Raw genomic sequence first — 22,446 nt, 5'->3', positions numbered from 1 at the left:
ACGTGAAGCTGCCTGCCTGACGCCAAGCCAGTGGATGGCTGGGGCACTAGCAGCCCCACGACTCATCCTAATCATAAATACATCAGTTTGCCGCTGTGCGGCAAGCTGGCGGCAGGCTGTGTGAGGCAACGTAACAAGTACAACTTCAGTGACAAAAATCCAGCCCAGCTTCATGAATATTAATGTGGCTCATAAAACCCAAAGTCGATTTTGATTCTGCCGGTGGCAGAATGGCAGATAGGCCAGTCCGCCCCTGCCTGTGCTGCTGCTACTGGGCTTGCTTCTTCATCTGAGAGGAGTGTAGCGTCCATGCACTCATTCTGCCCCACCTGCTAGCACAGCCGCATTGAAGGAGGTCGCAGGGGGGATCAGAGAGCTAGATGGGGAAGTGGCCAGGGATTCTGCAAGCTGTACTGAACCGTGGAGGTAACAGGGGTGCTGCACCCCTCTCCTGTGCCACCATTTGCAGTGGTGTACATGGGCATGTGAAGTAATTCTGACAAGTGGTGTGAGTGTATGGGTTGGGTATTTTCTGGCATTACCTCGCAAACGGTCTGACCACCTATACAAGTTATATAATGTTACTAGCAAAAAGTAGCCGTACTCCACACAGGCTCTGTAGACAGACATGAAGATACTCTCATCAATTGTTGAAACTCAATGATCTGTAGGTCCCTGTTCCGAGTCACTTACTGCTTGATGTGCTTGGCACTCTGAAGTGAACGCTACTGAGAATGGGCGCGTGTGACTGACCGACATACCCTGAAGCAGATGTGGATGGGAGGTGAGAGTTGGCGTGCGGCAGCATACTGGGACCTTCTGTGCGCTCTCCCACCTGTCAGCACACCCTGGCACAGTGCAGTGCATTGTGGTGCAAATATCTCAGAAATGATGCATCCTAGAGCCTTGAAAAATGGTTTTCAAGGTCACATGGGGACCAGTGTGTTTTGTTCCTCGCACTGAGATGCTGAAAATGAGCTCTGTCCTGTCCTTCTATGACCACATTGATGTTTCGCCGATTTCAGGCAACCGTCTCATGTGTGAAGGGGCAGACATCCGAGGAAAGGGATGGGTTTCCAAATGCCATGTACCCAGTAATGTCTGGAGGGTCCTAAACGGGAACTATGCAAAATGTGGTGCAGATTGGTGGAACGGTGTGGAATTGTATAAGGAACGAACTAACAGATTGCCTGCTTTATATATATAGATAGATGATACACAGTTTTTGCATTGTACCAAATCACCAAGGGAGTCTCAGAGCAACTAGCTGTGTTCAGGAGCAAAATGTGCCGTAGAGACCACAGCCTATTAGCCTCCCCTATAAACACACCTGACCTCTGCTGATTCGGTCCTCTGCCCAGCATTTCCACGACCTGCTTAAACCTACTGCATGCTACTGCGCACTTCTCTCTCATAAAAGCTATTTTTTTTTTATTTTTTTTTTTAATTGTTTTAATCACATTGGATTTTTACAATACAGGTCTTCTCATCATTTCATACGATTATTTATCCGATCAGTTTGTCGCTTTCTGTGGGCAATTTGTGATTTGTCGGTTTATTTGATGGATGTTGTGGTCACTGTTGTATTTGTTCTTGGTGACACCCATTGTTGTTGAGTAGTTGTTGGTCGATGTATTCTAACATTTTTGCTGCTGCAACTTGCCATGTGATTCTATCACCCCCAATGAGCCTGCACCACCAGGTATTTTCCTCGTGTAGTATATTAAAACCGGGCATGTGTGACAGATACTGTTGTCTAATAAAATTCGTTGCTGGGCATGACATTGGCAAATGTCTTATTGTTTCTTTGACAGGGTGGCTGGCATTATTGCAAAAACGACAATCGTTAGTTGCTGTTTGTCCTCTGATATGAAGTATCTCATTTGTTTTCATTATGTTGAGTCGTGCTCGTAAAATTAGATTTTGCGCCTTTTTATTTGGAAATTGATTTATGAAGCCTTGCAACTCATTTCGTTTCAATATATTATGCGGTAAGTGAGCCATGAGTTTCGATCTTGTTGTAACGTCGATCGTCGTTGCCCAATCTGCATCTTTAATTTTTTGTAGAACTTTACATGGATTTTCAATCAGTTCTTGTTCGTCCGATGCTATATCACATAATACCCCTAGATTTTCCTCTTGCCATGTTATTAGCATCTGACAGTTTCTGGCATCCATTTCGCATTTAATCATGTTGAAGATTTTATTGCTGGTGTCCATTCTGCTTTTCCTAAAGAGCATTATGGTGTTGCACACCACTGTGCATTTTAAAGATTGCAGGCTGAGTTCTCGGCGTATGGCCACCCCTGATGTCGATTTGGGTAATTTCAAAACTTTTCGCCAAAATCGGGCCTCTAGTTTAGCCCATATTTGCTTTGGCATCATGGGCATTGCTTCCATCCCATATGTCAAGGTAGGTACGACCTTCATTTTATAGAAGTTTAAAACTGGGACAAGTGAGTATTTCCCAAATTTGCCATCGATAGCTTTTGCTTGGGCTGCTAGTTTGTCTGTCTTTCCAAACAGTTCCGCTTGCATTGTGTTTTCTTGGCGTGAACTGTCTAGGAATACTCCAAGATATTTGAATGAGGTGACGGACTCGATTTCAGTGTGGCCCAGCCGCCATCTGAAGTTGCTGTTTTTTTTCTCACGATTTTGGAAGATCATAACTTTTGTTTTGCTTATATTAATTTCCAGGTGGTTACTTGTTGCATATTGCTGTAGGGCACTTAACTTTCTTTGCAGACCTATTTGTGTTTGATCAAAAAACGTTAGATCGTCCGCATATAGGAGATGGCCGATTTCTGTGACTTCGATTTTTGGCGGGAAAACCCTTATTGTTTGCCCAATGTCTTGAATGTCTCCAATGTAGCTGATAAACAGCGCTGAAGCCAGCGGGCATCCCTGCTTGACTCCTCGGGTGCTCTTGACTTCGTTAGACAGGTCTCCTTCTCGGCTGAGACGCACTCGCATTTTGGTTTCATGATGCAGAGCCTGTATCGGGGCTAGTATGTCTTCCGGGCAATTCCATTCTTTTAGTTTTCTCCATAAGATCGGCCTTTCAATACGATCAAAAGCTTGAGTGAAGTCAATGAAGACTACAAACAGACACTGTTTGTATTGCAGTGCTTTGCTTTTTAAGATGTTACACGCCAGAATGTTACACGAGGTTCCTGCGTTTTTCTTAAAGCCAGTTTGATAATCATCATTGCATTTTGCTGATGCAGCCCATGTTTGAAATCTTTTCATTAGTAACGTTGCGTATACTTTGCCTATCACGTCCAATAACGCAATCGGACGGAAATTTGCTGGATCTGTAAGGTTCCCTTTTTTGTAAATCGGAACTATTATAGCTTTTGTCCATGATTCAGGTATCGACTTTAGTTCTGTGCAGCGTCGAAAAATAGCACTTATGAAGCTTGTCCATTTGTTTGCATATTTATTTAATTCAGCGTTGGTGATGCCGTCTGGACCAGGTGCTCTGGAGTTCTTTAAGTTCTTGATTATATTCAAAATGTCTTCTTTATTTTCTACGTTGACCCAGTTTATTGCTTTCGATTGTGTCTCAATGCCGGTATATGGTTCTTCTGCTTTGAAAACTGTTTCAAAGTGTTGTTCCCATGCATGTTGACTAATGTTGTTCAGAATTTGTCTCTCAAGGGTTTGCTCTGTATCTCTTAATAGAGTCCAGAAATGTCTGCTGTTGTTTGTAATGAGAGCCTTGATAATTTGTTCCGCGTCAGCTTGATACAATTTATATCTATGGGCTCTTACCCATGCTTTGTATCTTGATTTTATGTTCCTGATATTTGCGGGTGCTTCATTGATGGATTTTTTGCGTGCGTTACGTAGCGCTTTTCTATATTCACGTCTTTTTGCAATAAGTTCTTTGTTATATGCATGTTTTGTGTCTGTTTTCATCATGTGTCCTCTTCCTTTTCTCGGACATATGTGCGGAATTAATAGTGGTTGATAATCAATGTCGGGCACTGTTGATGTCAGTGCATCTGCTTCGTATTTTGCTGTCGCTTTGATGATCTCATTCGCACTTATTCTTATTCGTGTTCCTTGTGCATTCGGTTCGAGTTGCAAATTTCGGCCACTTTTGTTGTTCTCTGCCAGCCAAGATATTACCAACATGTTGTGATCGCTCATGGACGTGCGTCGCACATTAAACTCTTTGATGTCAAGCAGTAGTGATTCTGATACAAATATGTAATCAATCGTGGTTGCCAAAGGCGCACGCTCCCATGTTGGTATTCTGTTTGTTGCTGGGAAAGCCTCATCTACATTGTGAAGTCCATGCATGCCGGAGAATTTGAGTCATTCTTTGCCGCGTTGTTCTGCGGCTTGCAGTGCTATGGTTTTGCTTGCCTTTTGTGTTGTTTTACAATTGGCATTCAGGTCTCCGCACACGAGTATTGTTGATACTTGATGCTCACGCATTGCTACCTCTATTGCTTCGTTGCACATTGCATTGAGTTTTCATAAAAGCTATTGTCAATACCTCCCGTGGCCCCGCGGTACGTCAGTCCCTTAGAACTACTCTGACCCGAGTCTTGCCATTCCTAGTCACACCTTGATACCTGATTCCAGGCACTGCATAATTGCCTACCCAGAACATTTAAGCCACAGATATACCTACACCCTTAGCCTATTGTTGCAACGGTACTGCTAAATTTAGGTGTTGCATTCTAGTCTACTGTACTACCAAATCTAGGTGTTGTCCTGCTCTGTGCTTTAGCCCACTGTACTGCTAAATCTAGGTGCTGCATTCTAGCCTACTGTGCTGTCTCAAATCTAGGTGCTGCCCTGCCTTATGCTTCTCAGCTTAACTGTGATGCCTCATTCTTAGGCGTCACCCCAGCGCATCTCAGCCTATCGCGCTGTCCCTTACCTTGGTGCTACCCGCGTATCCCCTCGGACCACCTATCACCCAGATACCTGCCACCTAGGCCCTACTTTTGAATTCTGAATCCAGGTGAACCCTGCTTGCACATGCATTTTAGCCCTACTCTTGAATCATGAATTTAGGTGAACCCTTTGCACATGCATTTTAGCTCTATCCTTGATTTTGAATTTAGGTGAACCCGTTTGCACATGCATTTTAGCCTTACTTTGAATTCTGATTTTAGGTGAACTGGTTTGCACATGCACTTTAGCCTTACTCTTGAATTCTGAATTTAGGTGAACTCTTTGCACATGCATTTTAGCTCTATCCTTGATTTTGAATTTAGGTGAACCTTGTTTGCTCATGCATTTTAGCTCTATCCTTGATTTTGAATTTATGTGAACCCCTTTGCACATGCATTTTAGCTCTACTTTTGAATTCTGAATTTAGGTGCACCCTTTGCACATGCATTTTAGCCTTACTTTTGATTTCTGAATTTGGGTTAACCCTGTTTGCGCATGCATTTTAGCCTTACTTTTGAATTCTGAATTTAGGTGCACCCTTTGCACATGCATTTTAGCCTTACTTTTGATTTCTGAATTTGGGTTAACCCTGTTCCCACATGCATTTCAGCCCTATCCTGGATGTTCTGAATTTAGGTGAACCCTGTTTGCACATGCACTCTAGCCTTATTCTTGATTCTTGAACTTAGGTGAACCTTGTCTGCACTTGCATTTCTGCGCAGATTCTAACCTATATCTAGCGTGCCTGCGCTAGTAATGTGCACTTAGGTTGCCCGACTTACACTAACCCAACATTATGTACCTGCCACTATTCTACACGGTTCTACTCAGAACCATCCTCCACTCGATGACCTCTCATAACATGAACCCAGCTCAATTACAAAACCAGCTACATAACATGAACCCAGCTCAATTACAAAACCAGCTACCTCATGGTAATGTACCCCCGGAGCTAGTTAACATGGCCATTAAACCATGCAGCCTCCAACAGCGGAATCCTAGTCTTCGCGCTAGACTCCCAAGTATTTATGACCCTTTAGCCTCTACCCAACCTGCCTCTAATCATAACAAGCACACCCTGTCTACCACTAACACTCCACTACACACAGTCAACACCGGCCTACACTGTCTACAACTCAACAGTCGAATCTTTAGAGACGCCCCTTCCCCTATATGCCAACATAAAACCCAAACGCCTTCTGACCCACTCGCCCCACTTGGAATAAAGGGTGCCCTATTAAATGCTCGCTCTATGGTAGCGCATGCCACCGAAATAGCAGACACTATACAAAATGAGAACTTGGACTTCCTGGCCATCACGGAATCCTGGCTCCATCCCGCAGCAGGACCAGCCATCATGCTAGCCACCCCAGACAACTACACTCTTACACGCATAGATCGCACTACGTCTAGAGGCGGCGGCCTGGCTACAATTGTCAAAAACAACTTAACCCTCAGACTCTCCATACCCCATAAAACTAAATCTTGTGAATCCCTTGCAGCTAAACTCACTATTGCCAATAATCAAACCATCACCATCCACCTGATATATCGCCCACCAGGTCCTATAGGCTCCTTTGAGGAAGACCTCACAAACCTATTATCTGACAATCTAAAGAACTCCACACAAAGCCTCATCCTAGGCGACTTCAACCTTGGACTAAATGATCCACGTGACCCCAATGCCCTACAAATCAATAACACCCTGGAGGAACTAGGATTCTCCCAAAAGATTACAGAGCCAACACATAACAAAGGAAGGACCCTCGATTGGATCGACGCCCATAACTGCCCAATAACTATCACATCTATAATGCCCCACCTTTGGTCCGACCACTACATTGGAACCTTTACCTTAGAAGCCACCACGCCTACCAACAACAGCACCCTAGCCCCCACTGCACCTACTAGAAGCAAAAAAAATATCACTGTTGAAAATATCATCCCCTTTATCCTCCCTACTTTGATTTCCATTTCAGATCAATCTGACCCAGCCTCCATGGTATAAATATACAACGAGGTGATGGTTGCCTCCCTGGACACTATTGAACCATTGAAAATCGGGAAGAGCAAACGCCGCAAACACCTACATGCCTGGTTCACACCCCTACTGAAAGACATTAGACAAAAGAAACGCATAAGCGAAAAAACCTGGAGATCAGACCCCTCAGACACTAACAAAAACAACTTCAAGAAATTAGCCACCCTCTACAAAAAAGAAATTATCTTAGCGAAGCAAACTTCTTACAACACCCGTATCACTCAAGCCAAATCTAACACGAAAGAACTGTTTGCCATCCTGAAGGAAGTAGAATCTCCCACACAAGCGCCTGACTCCTGCCTCAAGGACAAGAATTGGTGCACAGGCATCCAAAAAAAGCCCTAGCCAACAAGATAACCATGCTTCAGGCAGAGATTAACAATAAAAAAGTGTACATTACTGCCCCAAACGCGATTAGCACAGGCCCTGCCATAATCCCACCTCCGACGTTGAAACCGTTGGACACCCCCTCCTTCTACTTTCGCAACCAAAGAAGTCGAGAAAGTCATCCTCACCCTTAAACCCTCTAACTGCCAGGGTGACCCATGTCCAGCCCAAATCATAAAAGATGCTGCCCGTGAACTCTCACCTTTCATAACTAAACTTATAAACGCCTCTTTCACATCAGGCACCATACCCAGCAACCTGAAGCATTCCTGGGTCCTCCCCCTCCTCAAAAAGCAAACTCTGGACCACTCCATCCCAACCAATTACCGCCCCATTACCACCATGCCGTTCCTATTGAAAATTCTAGACAAAGTGGCCTACCAACAAATTCAACACCACCTGGAATTAAACCACCTCCTAGGAGTCCGACAGTCCGGTTTCAGACCACAGCACGGCACCGAGACTGCACTCCTAGACCTTAAGGCACAAATAGACTTACTAACAGACAATGGCACGACCTCACTCCTACTACTCCTTGACCTCTCTGCCGCGTTCAATCTGGTAGACCATGCAATACTATGCAATCATCTGGTCACGGCAGCTTGTTTCTCCCAAGAAGCAGTCGCATGGATCCAGTCTTTCCTAGACAATAGGACAATGCGAGTCTTCTCTCCCCTAGCTGCTGCTGACCCCGCACCCATTACTTGCGGAGTGCCCCAAGGATCCTGTGTTTCACCCACCCTCTACAATATCTTCACAAAGCCCCTTTTCGATGATCTAGACGGTCTTGGTATCACCTACACCAACTATGCAGACGATACACAGATCCTCATCCCGCTGACGGGAGATTATGACAAGGATTTGGCCTTTGTGAACAGAGTCTACCTCATCATCCAGGCATGGATGGCCGCTCACTATGACTCCTTCATAATTGATAACAACACCATCACTGTAGCCAAAGTAGTCAAAACCCTTGGTTTTTACATAGACTCTACGCTTACTTTTGATAAACAGGTGAATTCGATGGACTCAGCCACCTCCTATACCTGCAAGCTAATTAGAGCAGCCAAGCCCTTCCTCTCACCTAACAATTGTGTCACTCTAGCAAGAGCACTTATCCTGTCAAAAATAGATTATTGCAACGCCCTCTACATAGGCAGCAATAAATACACCACCTCTAAAATTCAAACATTGCAAAACAATGCCCTGAGAGCCGCCCTAAACTTCCCTAAAAATGCCCACATATCAGACCTTAGGAGATCCACCAACTGGCTATCTACTAAAGACAAAATCCTCCTTAAAACAGCCTCCTTCACCCATAAATGCCTCAACCATGCAGCCCCGCAATACCTCATAGATAGATTTACCAGACAAACAGCCTCCCGTCCCTTACGAAAAGTCAACTCTAACCTCCTGTTAGTACCCAGATTTAAACTCACCAAATCTGGCGGGAGCAGCTTCGCTGTCAAAGCGGCACAACTATGGAACTCCGTCTCAACTGATTTAAGGGAAGATCTCCCCTACCAGCAATTCAGATCCAACCTGATCCAATGGCTAAAAGTTAATGACATTTAACCTCGTGCAACTGCCATTTGGGATCTCATGTATATTCTGTATATGTGCTCTGTTCTATTCATCTGTCAATTCTGTATTCTTGTAAACCTATTGTACATATTTATAGGATCCTCTGACACCACAGGTCTACAGCACTGTAACCGCAGCTGTATTCCCTGTTTATTTGCAACATGTAACCTAAGTTGAACAACCCTCTTTCTGCCTTCGCGCCCGAATACCCACGGGTCTGGTGCGCAATACAAATAAACAAACAAACAAACAAACAAACAAACAAACAAGTGATGTAATCCCACCAGGGGTCTGCAACTGTAGCCTGCATGGGTGAGGAGAATGGGAAAAGGATGCTGAGGGAAAGGAAAATGCTGGCTATGTTAAAGGGAAGGGATAGATGCTTGTGGTGGCGGCTTGGGTGTGTGATGCTCCAGATCAGCATGGGGCGGGAATGAAGTGTGCAGGAAGCTCCAAAGGCCATTTCCCAGAACGGTCTGTAGATCTGAGAGAATTTACTTGAGGGCAGATTTAGGTAAACACAGAGATATTATACATTGCAGTCTGTGACTGCATGATGGTTTCAAGATGTGCTCAAGCGACCCCTTGACGCATAGAGGATTTATGTTGTCAGGGAATGCATTTACTTTCTAAACAAAGCAGCAGGACAGTAGCTCTGGGATTGCTAAACACAGAGACTAGGAGCTAGGGGGCAGCCAGGTCCAGGATAGACTGTGTGAGAGGGAAGGAGCGGTTAGGATGGGAGTCCTTCATTCTGAATGTGGTGCAAGCCTTGGGAGCCTAATAGCATGAAATGTTTATTACCTAATGCTTAGCTCTCAACCATTTGTGTGGCAAAGGCGGGTGAAAAAAACAGATTTTGTTTTTGACGGGTGAGGCGCCCATTGGAATGAATGGCTGTGCAGGAGGCTTGGTGGGTGAGTCAGCTGTTTACAAGGCGGGTGACACCCGCCAAAAGCTTGTGAGTTGAGAGCAATGCCTAATGTATATGTATTGATTGCTCTTACAGTGAGTACACATTCAGAAGTGTCATTTACCTTAAGAGTACATCATTGAGTATAATGACTGTCCTTAGAGTAGCAGTGCAATTAATCCTGACCGCGAGGCAGGTAAGTAGCCTTTGCAAGTGCTGTTGCCTGGAAAGCATTTCTCCGCCCCTCGGTCATGTGAGCAAGTCATTGCGGTTGGGTGCTCTGAAAGGCTTTGCATACACATTTCATGCAACATCACATATACATTTGGGAATCATTACAAGGCAACTTTGGGTGCATACATGACAGAATGAAGTTTGGTCATAGATTTGCAGAAAATTACTTCTAGGGTACCTTTGCATGCAATTCTGACCGGACTATGGGTTGAGGTTTGAAGTCTGAGCTGCCCGCTACGCCCCGTTGAAGCGCACACTGGCTGCCCAGAAACTGTGTAGCTCAAACTGTATTCTTGTGAAGAACAGTGATGAGGACCAGCTGAAATTTCAGACCGCTGGTGGCCTCACGATCTGGCCTTCAAGCCAATGAGGGCATGTCCAGGATTTCATTGCGGGTTTCTTGGGCAAAGCCTGAAGACCACATCCGCAAATGCCACTCCATGGATCATACACAAAACCATTACCTGTGGGTGTATGATACATCATCCTCTGGCTACTGCCTGCCTCAAAGTATGTCACAGATTATATGCGCTGGGCTGCAAATACGGTTTATAGTGATGTCATTGAATGACAAAGCACCCCCCCAACCCCTGTTTGTTTACCCCTAAAAACCCATTACAATTAAAATTAAACCTTTTTTTTTTGTTGTTTTTTTTTGTTTTATTGGTTAAACAAAGTTAAACCTTTAACATTCCTTTAGCAATCCCTCCTCAAAGAGGTGGAGGCCCCCCAAATTAGGGTCGAGTTCAAAAATCCCTAAATGATCGCCCCTAGGCCAGAATCACCAGTTGTTTGGGTGGCGTCCACCTCAGACTCCCCCTCCTCCTGCTCCAGGTTTAAGGATTCAACAAATTTCAATGCGTCCAAAGTACGGCCCACTTTCTCAGCTTTGATGAGCCTTTCCCAATACTCTTCTTCGTTCTCCTCCGAGATCAGGCTCGTATAATTTCCCATGAACATCAGGCGATTCAGTGTCAGGTTCGGACAAGTTAGCATCACATGCCTTATAGTTTCCAGTTGGTCCTTCTTTCTGCAAAATCTACAGTATGCTAGTGATTTGTCAATTTGCCTTCTACGCCACCTTATTTCTCTCGAGTGCCAGATGTTAAATCTACAGCGCATAAGCAGATCTCGATAGTGCTGTGAGGGAAATTTCATCAAATATGGAGGTAACATATTCAGAGCTTTGCGTTCCCAGATGACATTATGACATAGGTCTCGTGTTAATTTCTTTTCTTGTGTTTCCTCCCAGTCTTTTTCCCGATTTGTTCTTTTAGCCTTATCTGGGTTATTTTTCAGAGTGTCTTTGGAGATCGCCAGGTGTTTTAAAGTTTCTTCACATCTCATTTTCCAGTCTTGGAGAATTGAATCACTACTGGAAACCCCTGGCTTTGCTAGGATTCTGAATGGCAAAGGTGGATTGTCCAAAATACACTTTCTATAAAGCGATAATGATTTCCACGTCGTAATTGAAGTGATGGATTGCAGTCTTAGTTCCGATCTTATAAGTTCCAAGGGTACCGAATTTGGAAGGCGCAAGATCTTTCGCCAAAAATAGGCTTCGCATTGGTTCCAGACCTCCCATCTTAGGGCTAGAAGGGCCTCGGCTCCAAATGTAATGACGGCCACTACCTTTTGCTTATAGAAGGTTGTAATCGGCAACAGAGAAAATTTCCCGTATCTACGATGTAGAAGTAGCCCTTGGTTAACCAGACTTTTTAGTTTTTCTCTGATCAGGGTATAGTGGGCCTGCTCAATATAGTTTCTATTAATTCTTATCCCGAGGTAGATCGTAGTATCGACTACTGCCAGTTTTTATTTTTCCAATGACCAAGTCTGTATTTTCCCTGCTAATTTCTTTCCGCGACTTGATTTCATAGTCAAAATCATAGATTTTTTTGTGTTTACTTTCATGTCATTGGCTTTAAGATAGTCATTGAAGGACTCAATCCTGCGCTGAAGACCTATCGGCGTCTGGTCTATGAACACTGCGTCATCCGCATATAGCATCCATGGTATCTCTATGCCATTTACCTTCGGTGGGAAGGCCCGGATCTGATCTTGTGAGGACTTCATATCAGCCATATAGAGTATGAAGAGAAAAGGGGCGAGGGCACATCCCTGCTTAATGCCTCGGGATGTCTTGATCCGCCTTGATAGACCTCCATTTGCAGTAATCTGAACCTGGATCGAGGTATCGGTATACAGTGCCTGGATTGCCTCCAATAGGTCCACCGGGCATCCCCAATTGCTCAGTTTTGCCCACAGCCGTTCTCTATTTATTCCGTCGAACGCCTGTTCGAGATCTATAAAGGCCAAGTAGATCGTTGTTTTTCCTTTTAAGGCCTTCGCTTTTAATATTGATCAGGAACAGGTTAAGGCAGGTGCCCACTCCACTCACAAAAGCAGTTTGTCTCTCGTCCAGAATTCCGGCTTGAGCTGCCCAGTTCTTTAAGTCCCGTAAGAGGAAGGAGGCAAAGAGCTTGCCAATGGAGTCTAGTAGCGCAATCGGCCTGTAATTTCTAGGATTGCCGCGATCACCTTTTTTAAAAATAGGCACAATGTAGGCCTCCGTCCACGTACTTGGAATTTGTTTGGTTCTCGCTACTTGTTTGAAAAGTGCGTAGATTAGATCTGACCAGCCTTCCATGCTTTCTTTTAACATTTTGTTGGAGACGCCGTCTGGACCGGCAGCCCTGGAAGAGCTTAATTTTTTTATCAGCATTTGAATGTCTTCTCTATCGAAGTTCAATGACCAGGTAGCGTTTCCTGTTCTTTTATCAACTACTTTTTCCTCAGTTTTTCCTTTGAACAGGGCAATATAGTGGTCGAACCAGTTTTTCTCAGAGACTTGGTTAATACCTATGGCCGATTGATTAGAATCTCTGTTGTTAATTAGATCCCAGGTACTTTTTGTATTATTAGCTGCTAAGGCTGCCATCATGTGTTCCGCGTCACTTTGAGTTCTTTGGTATCTGGTTGATTGCAGCCAATTCTTGTAGGTTTGTCGGCATTTTCTTTCCAATTCGCATTTGTCTAGGCTATGAGACTTTTTTATACGCCTGAGGTTGGCTCTGTATCTTTTTCGTCTGGCGACTACAAATTCATTAAAGGCGTGTTTCCTTTTGACCTGCTTCAGTTTGGATGGATCGTACTTAACCTCATAAGCTTTAAACAGCCATTTATAATCGACCACCTCCTCGCCCTTTTCTACAGCTTCCTGGAAGTTTTTCGCCAGTGTTGGTATGATCTGATCTTTAAGTCGCAGCCTGTTTCTTCCCCACGATATCTCTGTTTCCATCACTTTTCCTCCCTTTGGGAAAGCTCTTGAATCCCATACAAGCTCAGTTTCCAGAAGAGAATGGTCACTATTAGCTTGCTTGATGACTCGAAACGATTTTATCCAGGCAAGCGTATCTCTTCCCACAAAACAATAGTCCAAGCATGCTCTCAATTTTCCACTATACCAAGTGCCGGCCCCCATGAGGTTGCCATTTGTTTGGCTGTTTAACATCATCATATCCCGTATGCCCATTTCCTTCATCCATTGGCTTTCTTTTCCTGTAAGATTTTCAATCTCTTTAATTTTGCCCCTTTTGTCTAGGAGCTTGATGTTTAAATCACCATTCAGCAATATGAGCTGATCTTCTTCCTCCGTCATGGACTTGTCAATGGCATTCGTGATAGATTTTAAGTATGATCCTGGGTTTGGCATGTTTTCCCTCCAGTATGTATTAATCAATAGCAATTTGGTCATCTCCTCCTGATTTTCTGTTGTAGAGGCTATTTTCAATATTTGAACGTAAGGATTTGGAGTTTCGTGCTTGAGTATTTGTAAGTGGCTATCGATTTTTTTTAATACCAGGAGGCCTGCAAACGGTCGGCCTTTCAGTCCCTTTTTTGCCGGATTGAAGTAGACTTCATATCCTTCACATATTGGAGGTTCACACAGCCATGATTCTTGGATGCAAATGAAATCATATTTGGTCAAGAAAGAGCTTTCCGTCGAGAACAGATGATGAAATCCTCTGGTATTCCATGAGGCACAGCGAACAGATCCATATCCAACTTCCTTATTCTATTGTTTTTTTTTTGAGTTGCGATCATTTGCCATGGGGGGCCAATCATTTGGTTTATTTTCAGGTTTGTTTTAATTTATTTTACCCTTCCTTGGGTTTTGTGAATTATCTACCGTAAACCTCAAAGATTTTAGGTTTTCAACATTTTCTTTGGTGCTGTGTAAATGGTTTTTGGGATTCTTGTTACCTTCTTTTTCGTTTTCTTTTGGAGTTTTCCTCTTCTTTTCCTCTTTTTCTTGACCATTTTTTTCTCTCTTTTTCCCCATAGATTCTTTTTCCGTACAGGATGAGATCTCATTTTTAGCACGTCTTCTGTCCTTTGGGGATATATCGATACTATCAGGCTTAATGTCATCCTCTAATTCCGTCAAACGAAATCCCTTTTTTCTTAGGATGTCAGTAGCCTTCAGAAATTTCTGCTTGATGTCATTTGAGTTAAGATGCAATATAACTTGGTCCATTCTCTGTTCTCTTGGGAATTCCACAACTTTAATGTCCTCAGTAGATATCATGCGTAGAGCTGATGTTTGGTTACAAAGCAAGACTACATAGCTCCTATTGAGCAAAGCCCTTCTTGGTCCATTGAGTGTCGTCTCTAATTTCAAATAGCATTCTTTTGATGGGGCTTTCCTCGAAGGAGGGACGGACGCTTTTATTCCTTTGTTGCTCATATTTGTTTCTTTAATTCTGTTTTTACCATCCTGTTTTAGATGAAAGCTTTCAAGTTGAAATCGTACCCTCCTTTCTTTGGTAGCTAGCTCCTGTCTTTTTTGTTCTAAGGTTTTGAAGTTGGCAGGATTGTCATCAGCCTCATTGACTTCCTCCCTTTCCGATGAGTCGGCTCCGCTTTTTGTCTCCCTTAAGATTTTCGGCGGGATATCTCGTTGGGGATTCTTGCGATCAGAGGTATTAGGGCTCCTCTCCACCATCTCCCAGTTGTCCATAGTTTTCCATTCTGATGGGCTGATGCTTTGCCACTCTTCGTCCTCCCTATTTTCTTCCATAATGTCAATCAAGTCACTTAGATCTTCTCGTTGGTCTGACTCATCTCCATTATCCTCCAAGGAGGGAGGAGGGGTTTTCCCCCCTCCCACATCCTTTGCATTTGTGTCCACCAAAATGTTTGTGTCACCCATTGCCAGTTCTCTCCTCGGCTTCTTTGCCTGTTGGGGGTTTTCTCTTCTTGGGGGCGTTCTTAGATTCCTTAAGAATGCCCTGGAACCATTTATCTTCCGTTTTAAGCCTTCATTTTTTGTTTTTTTGCCATTTTAGTTTGGTTTTTTCTTCTGCTCATTTCCCTTTTCTGAGAGCAGGTCCTTGGATGTCCCACCACTAAAGATAGCGAAATTGGATTTTTCTGATTGAAGTTTTGAGTCACGAATTCCCACCCCCTTACAACCGGGAGAGATCAATATTACCTCTTTGGTCATTTGCTCAGTTTGCATGGGTTGATTTGGTTTATTTTGACTCAATTTCATGGGACCTTTACCTCGACGCAGATTTTCAACCATGCTTATCTCATCTTTTTTCTGTTTGCATAAATTTCGCATCCACTTGCAATCTTCCAGAACCGCCTCCATCAATAAGGACTTATCATTGGCATCTCTCCTTGCCAGATCAGTGAGGCGATTTTGCCATGTGTGCGATTTTTCGGCTTCTTTGTCCATTCGTACATTCAAATTCCGCAGGGACAAATACGTTTGTATATTTGCCTCTTTAATTTGTATGTTAGTAGTAGTCATCTCTTTCACAGAGTCATTTATCATCTCATACAATTTTAGGTATGGTGCCAGTGTGATGTTCAATGAGGTCATGATCACTTGCTGGAGGTGTTTCATATCCTTTTCTCTATCCATTTGGTAAGCGTCTTTAATTAGGTGTATAATTTGATCTTTCGTAAAGGTTTCAGAACACTGCTTTTGGTCATCCACCACAGGCGTCTGAGTCATTTTCGTTATCACTTGGGGTTCTACAGATTGTCCTTGTGGTTTTAAGCTTGACGGTCTATCTTCGAGGCATGGATTTCTCCTCTCAATTAAAGATCTTTGTGACAGGGTCATTGACATGAGGTCTCTTTGGGTTTTTGTTACGAGGACCTCGGCCCCCACGGCCTCCGACTCCAGGGAGCTCCCTTTAGTTTGGTCCTTTTCCAGTTCAGCCATTTTCTCGCTTATTATCGAGAAACTCCTCCTTTTTTCTCTCTCTATTTTCCCCGTCAAGAGAGTGAGGTCTTGCATAATTTTGTTAGCTAAGCTTGAATTACTCAAATTAGCTAATGGCAACATTGTCTTTCCTTCAGTGCCTGTAGTTTTTGACAGAGTTTCGCTTCCAAAATCCCACAGGGTTTTCTTTTCTAGTCTGGCCTTTGGAGGGAGCGTCCCCTTAGGGTAAGGCATCGCCGGCACATCTTTGTGTAGGGTCCAAGGAGGAGATTCATGGTCAGTTAGGTCATTTGAGAGCAGGGCAGTTGCCCCCTGCTGGGTATTATTTTGGGGGCTCTTTTCCTTGAGCCAATGACATCTGTTATCTTCCCTGTATGGCTGGAAGATATCGCTTATCGTTGTGGTTTCCTCCATGGCTCTTAGATGTTGTTTTTTATTCTCTATTTCCTTGTTGGGATCCGGCAAGGCTTTCTCCCATAATTCCGAGTCATTTGTGTCCCATTGATCCTCCTTTTCCCACACAGACTCACACAATAGAGATCTGTTTGTGGTTTACTTTAAAGTCAGAGTAGGGGAGGTCAATGCCACATCCAGACTAGAATTTTCATCCAACATGCTTTCGCACATGTCCGCTATAGGTGTAGTTCCATAGTTTACTAGATCATTAGTCAGCATGTTTACAGAATCATTTCCCCTTCTTGGGGAAATTAAAGATGGGATCGGACAACGCGAGTCTCTCCAAATATCAAGGTTGCTAGGTTGGTCTAGTGTTTCTGTCGTCTTTTCAAGGCTCAGATTGACCAAGAGAACTGGAGTTTTCTCGGGTAACATCCCTACCGTCTGGTTTTCTTCAACTATACTTTTATCTTTATCTCCTGGGGGCGCAGTATTGATCATTTTGCTGGAATATCCTTCACCAGCAATTAGATCTAACTTCTTGACCTGATCGGCATCCTCCTCATGCAAGCTTGGTGTTTCAAAGGGTGGAGGGAGGTGACTCACGGGTTCTTCGAGAGTGGAAACTGTGCAGGCCATAGGTTGAACAGGTGATTTTGGAACTAAGAGCACAGGGTCTTCTATAACCAAACTCGACATTTTTTCGCTACTCGTATCAGTCGCGGGGGCCCCCATAGACAAGCTTTTCCGCTTCTTGGTGCAAAAGGGTAAGCGAGATTGTTTCAACATCGGCATGTTTTGTGCGCGCTCCGGGCTTCCATTTACTTCCGGGAGTGATGCAAATTTTTGCCTTACCTGCAGGCGAGTTCGCACGGCTGTTCCTGATGCATCCGTATGTACAACCGTAGGTTTCATCCTGTAGTGCAGCTCCTCAGTATAAGCTTTATTTCCTCAAATCTCAGCTCAGCCTATCGTGGCTGTTGGCTTATGCAGTGTAGTACTTACGCAGCGAGCAGCCCAGCAGCCAAACAGCACAACAGCAGGATACTCCGTGTATTCGATGACCTTTGCGCGCTCGGGCTTAGCGCCGCAAGGGTGCTTGGGAAGTCTCTTTATAGCACTTCCTGGAGGCGGTGCCCGTGGCTGGGGACGTGAAAGGGGCGGAGCCAAATCCGCACTTCTCACTCCGTCAATGCGCAGCACCTCGCTCTCCTCGCTCCTCCCACTACAACAGCTGATAGTGGGGATGTAGGTGCAGCCACAGCACAACAGCAGGATACTCCGTGCATTCGATGCCCTTTGCGCGCTCGATGCATTTTTACAATGCTTTTGTCATTCAATGCTTTGTATTCGAGGCATTGACTGGATACCGTAAATACATACAAAGGGGGTGAACACCTGGACATTTGCTGAAAATACTCCACAAATGGCATCGGCATCTAACCAAATGACGAAAATATTTGGTGAATGTTGTGCATACCTGGGCATTCAATAGCAAAAAAGCAACACTGCTTGCTTTGCCAAGGTGGTTTACTCATGTTGATGGTCAGTACTGAGTATTCCCTTTGGATACATGTCGTATTTATAGTAGTGATGTGCAGGGTCTCCAGTTTTACCTTTGGCTGCTCAGCACTATTGCTCCATCTACCCAAGAACCATCAGTCTAGGCATTTCCCGATTGCTCTTAGCATTCTGATTACACAATGTCTCCAGCTTTATCCCCGGTTTACATGTACTGTTGCTCCACTATGTCTGTCTAAGGCCCATCCAGGCTGAGCTATTCCAGTCTGCTCTCACTGCACACAGCTATTGTAACGCCTGTAGCTCTACTTTCTCTGCTCCTCCTACTCCTGTGGCTGACTCACTCTGACACAACCATCACTAACCTGCATCTTACTATCTCAAACGCTCTGGACATCCTTGCCCCTGTCATGAGAATCCATCTGAAGCCTACTGCCCTACCTCAAAGTGCAACTCTTGGTATGACTCTGACCTCGCCACCCTAAAACGCAAGTGTAAGGTGGCTGAGAAGAAGTGGAGGGCATTGCGGGCATCAACTGACAAATTGGCCTTTCTCCTGCTCGAAAGGCAATACAGACTCTCTGTCCTGTCCAAGAAGAGAGCCCACATCCAAGGCCACGTCTCTTCGGCCTCAAACAACACGGCCAAACTCTTCAAAATCTGCAAGGAGCTGGCCAACCTCACTGCAGTCTCCACCATTCCTGTTCCCTCCCAGCTCCTCTGTACGGCTCTGGCTTCTCAGTTCACCACTAAAACTCAGGACATCCTGTCTTCTCTCTCCTCTTCCTCTCCTCTACCTCTCTTTGCCCCCCCCCAGCCGCCTCTCCCTCACCTCCTCCTTTCTCCTCTTTCTCCCTGACCACACCTGACAATGTTTCTAGACAAGTTCGATCTATGAAAGTGTCATCCAAGCAGGTGCTCCCCTGCTCCTCCAGGACCATCAAGGACCACATCGACACCCTTCCTCCAGCATTGGCCAATTTCTGCTATCACTATTTTGCCTTCTGCCGATCCTTCCTTTCCGGCAAACTACCGCCCGATCTCTATCACTCCTTTCTGGGCAAACTTCTGGAAAAGCTGTCCATCTCTCAGCTCACTCTCCACGCTGAGTCTGTTGGTTGTCTCCATGACCATCAGTCTGGCTTCAGAACAGCCAGAGGCACGGAAACAAATCTCCTGAACACCCAAGAATATCTGCTCACTAATCTCGACTCAGCCTTCCTTCTGTCCTCATCCTCCTTGACCTTTCCTCTGCTTTTGACACAGTCAATCATGCCATCCTGATCAATCATCTCTGTGAGAACCTGGACATCACGGATCAAGCTCTGGAGTGGTTGACCTCCTTCCTCCTGGACTGACCCTCCCAGGGGTGATGGAGATTTGGTGATAGTTTGCCAGGCAGGTAGGATTGGCAGATGGCTTCCTGAGGAGTGGGTGCACAAGGGAGTGCTTAAAGGGAGAGGGGAAAGTTCCAGTGGCGAAAGAGTGATTACAGAAATTGGCTAAGGTTGGAGCACGGATGTCAATGGGCCTCATTACGACCCAGGCGTTAAGGGTTAACGCCGTCGTTAACCCTTAACGCCTATTCTGATTTTAACGGCTGCTCTTAGCAGCCGTTAAAATCCATGGCGCTAACCTGCCATGATGCTAATTACGCCACCGTAATTTACGGTGGCGTAATTAGCGCCTTCCCCACTCCCATTATGCCCTATGGGGCAAAAATGGGAATGGGGAAGGGAAAATGGGAAATGGGGATTTACCGCCCCACTCACCTTGGAATGGGGCGGTAAATCCGCCATCCACCATGGTGTAAACGTAGTTTACACCATGGTGGTAAAGTTGGCGCAATTAGCGCCTGGGTCGTAATGACCCCCAATATGGTAGTTGATGGTTCTGGAGGAGCAGGCGATCACCTGTTTGAACGACACTTTCATAGATGGGACTTGTCTAGAAACCTTGTCAGGTGTTATCAGAGAGAAAGAGGAGAAAGGAGAAGAGAGGGAGAGATGGCCAAAGGGGGCCGAGAGAGGAAGAGGAGATAGAGGACAGGATGTCCTGAGTTTTAGTGGAGAAGTGAGAGTTGTACAGAGGGCCTGTTGAGGGAACAGGAGAGGTAGAGACCACAACAGGATTGGCCAGTTCCTTGCAGATTTTAAAGAGCTCAGCCGTGTTATTAGAGGAGACGCAGGCTTGAATGTGTGCTCTCTTCTTGATGAGTGTTGTTGCTATGAATGGCATTTTGGTGCAACCAGTCTAGGTATGTCTAAATGCGGCCTGGCATGCTTTACTGTAATTATATTATGTGTCTACACTGGTTTACATTGTGCAGCCAGTTGCACATGTTTTCATTGCGGTATGGCATTTTTAATAGCAAAGCATTAATGTTCCTGTGCACTGGTGGTGACTTGCATGTATTGGATTGGTGTTACAAAACAATTGCATACACTGTGGCTTTTTAGACATTTTTTCTCAGAAAGTGTGCTGTATATTGCATTAAAACACATATTTATATCTTTATCCTAGTACAGTGTGAGGCATACCCCTTCAGCAGCATGTTTGTGTGTATTGCGCAAGTGTGGTACTATAGGACGGCTCCGAATGTGGCGCCACCTGTGATTTGTTGCAGAGTTGAGGGGGGCCCTCAGCATGGCTAGGAGTGGGCCGCCAAATGTTGTGTTACGCCACTGGCATCAGGATATGAGAATACTAATTGTGAGTCCCCTGCCTCCTCTTGAGCCTACAAAGCAGAAAAAGTGGGAACCTTACAGGAAGGCGAGCCACCAGTATGAGACACTGTAGGGATAATTTTCTTAAACAAAAGTGAAAATTGCATAACGGGGACTGTCACCTTACGTGTAGTGCATGCAATTTCATGACGGATTCACATGAATTTGTTTACCTTCGTGGTGCAAAGAAGTGTAAATGCTTCTTGCCATGTCCGCGTAGTGGGAAGCATTTAGGATGGATTCCAGTGGAATACACATTAACACCAGCATTAAAATCACAGGCTGTTAATGCATATTCTTTCGACAGGTGGGTTGTATGGGCCAGGCGGACACGATCAATGTATTGCATGCCACAGCTCTCCCTGTCAAAAAGCGTAAAATGCCCCAAAATGTAAAAACAGGTGCTATATCAGCTGTGCGCATGGTTTTTACACCAGTTTTAACACTCTGTAAGCTTTGCAAAAAATGACATTGTATGTGTAATAACTGGATGAAATGTACATTTACAAATAGCTAGCCACCACAGAACAAACACACACACACACACCCCTATTTACGTGACCCAGAAGAGGATATTTTGTGTAATAACTGGATGAAATGTACATTGACAAATAGCTAACCACCACAAAACAAAAACACACACACACCTCTCCCACCCCCCCCCCCCTTTTTACGTGACCCAGAAGAGGATCTTCAAGAGATGTGACAAAAACTCGCAAAATGGTGTCTTGCTAAGGCTTCACTAGAAACACACCAATTCAAGACTGAGCCTCCGCGGACCAGACAACTCGGCAGCAAACCTGATCCTCACTCCCATATGCAACAGCTCCACACTAACAGTTCAACAACATTGCCCTGGATACAATCAGCCAGCTGGGCGGCGGGCTTCTGGCATAAAGTTCCCATTGCCTGTGTCTTCCTCTCTGTTCCTTTCATTATTTCATAGAACTACTCTCCTTGCCCGGTGGTTCTTTGACCCTTTCTCACTCATTATAAGCACTCAATACTTCTTCTGTCCACACTCAACGTCCCGATGCCAAATATCTGATCTCTCAACCATGAGCAAGCTTCATGTTGCGGAAACTGTTCAATCGACTCTACTGGACAATGAACAGTTGTTCATTATGACTTACTCGTAAAACTTAAATTCTTGAAATAAAACAACAGAGAGATGGGCATTGTGACTGACCTGAGAGGAGTAGGAGGGCGATGAGAGAGACCGCCATGGTTGGACTCTCGCGGCACGGTACAGCGAGTCAAGCCTTGGCCAGGAAGCAGCCAGGACTGACCAATCCCTCTACACATCCACCCACCCACAGCATCTAATTTAAGCGTGAGAGTCATGCTGGAGGAAGTGAATAACTCACTGAGTGTGAGTGAGCTTGCATGCAGTTGACAATGATGCATCGACACACGACTGTGAGCCCCCCCACACACACACACGCGCGCCCAGGCGAGGCACACAAAGAGATGCTGATATTTATTGATT

The 22,446-nt window shown here is 44.8% G+C and overlaps 1 protein-coding gene across 2 annotated transcripts in view; it reads right to left on the bottom strand.

The window, feature by feature from the left end:
- LOC138580852 (integrin alpha-D-like) overlaps nt 1–22,244 on the bottom strand; it is a 750,488-nt gene extending 728,244 nt beyond the window's left edge. For both annotated transcript variants that reach the window (XM_069651726.1, XM_069651727.1), the window contains exon 1: nt 22,147–22,244. In XM_069651726.1, coding sequence (XP_069507827.1) covers nt 22,147–22,183 — 37 coding nt within the window. In that variant the 5' untranslated portion in view covers nt 22,184–22,244. The remainder of the gene's footprint in view (nt 1–22,146) is intronic.
- Nucleotides 22,245–22,446: the final 202 nt, after the last annotated feature.

Source organism: Ambystoma mexicanum, chromosome 3p (assembly GCF_040938575.1).
Source record: "Ambystoma mexicanum isolate Mex_15411 chromosome 3p, UKY_AmexF1_1, whole genome shotgun sequence".
NCBI lineage: Eukaryota > Metazoa > Chordata > Amphibia > Caudata > Ambystomatidae > Ambystoma > Ambystoma mexicanum.
The sequence above is the reverse complement of the archived record's forward strand: the minus strand, read 5'-3'. Positions and strand labels throughout refer to the sequence as shown.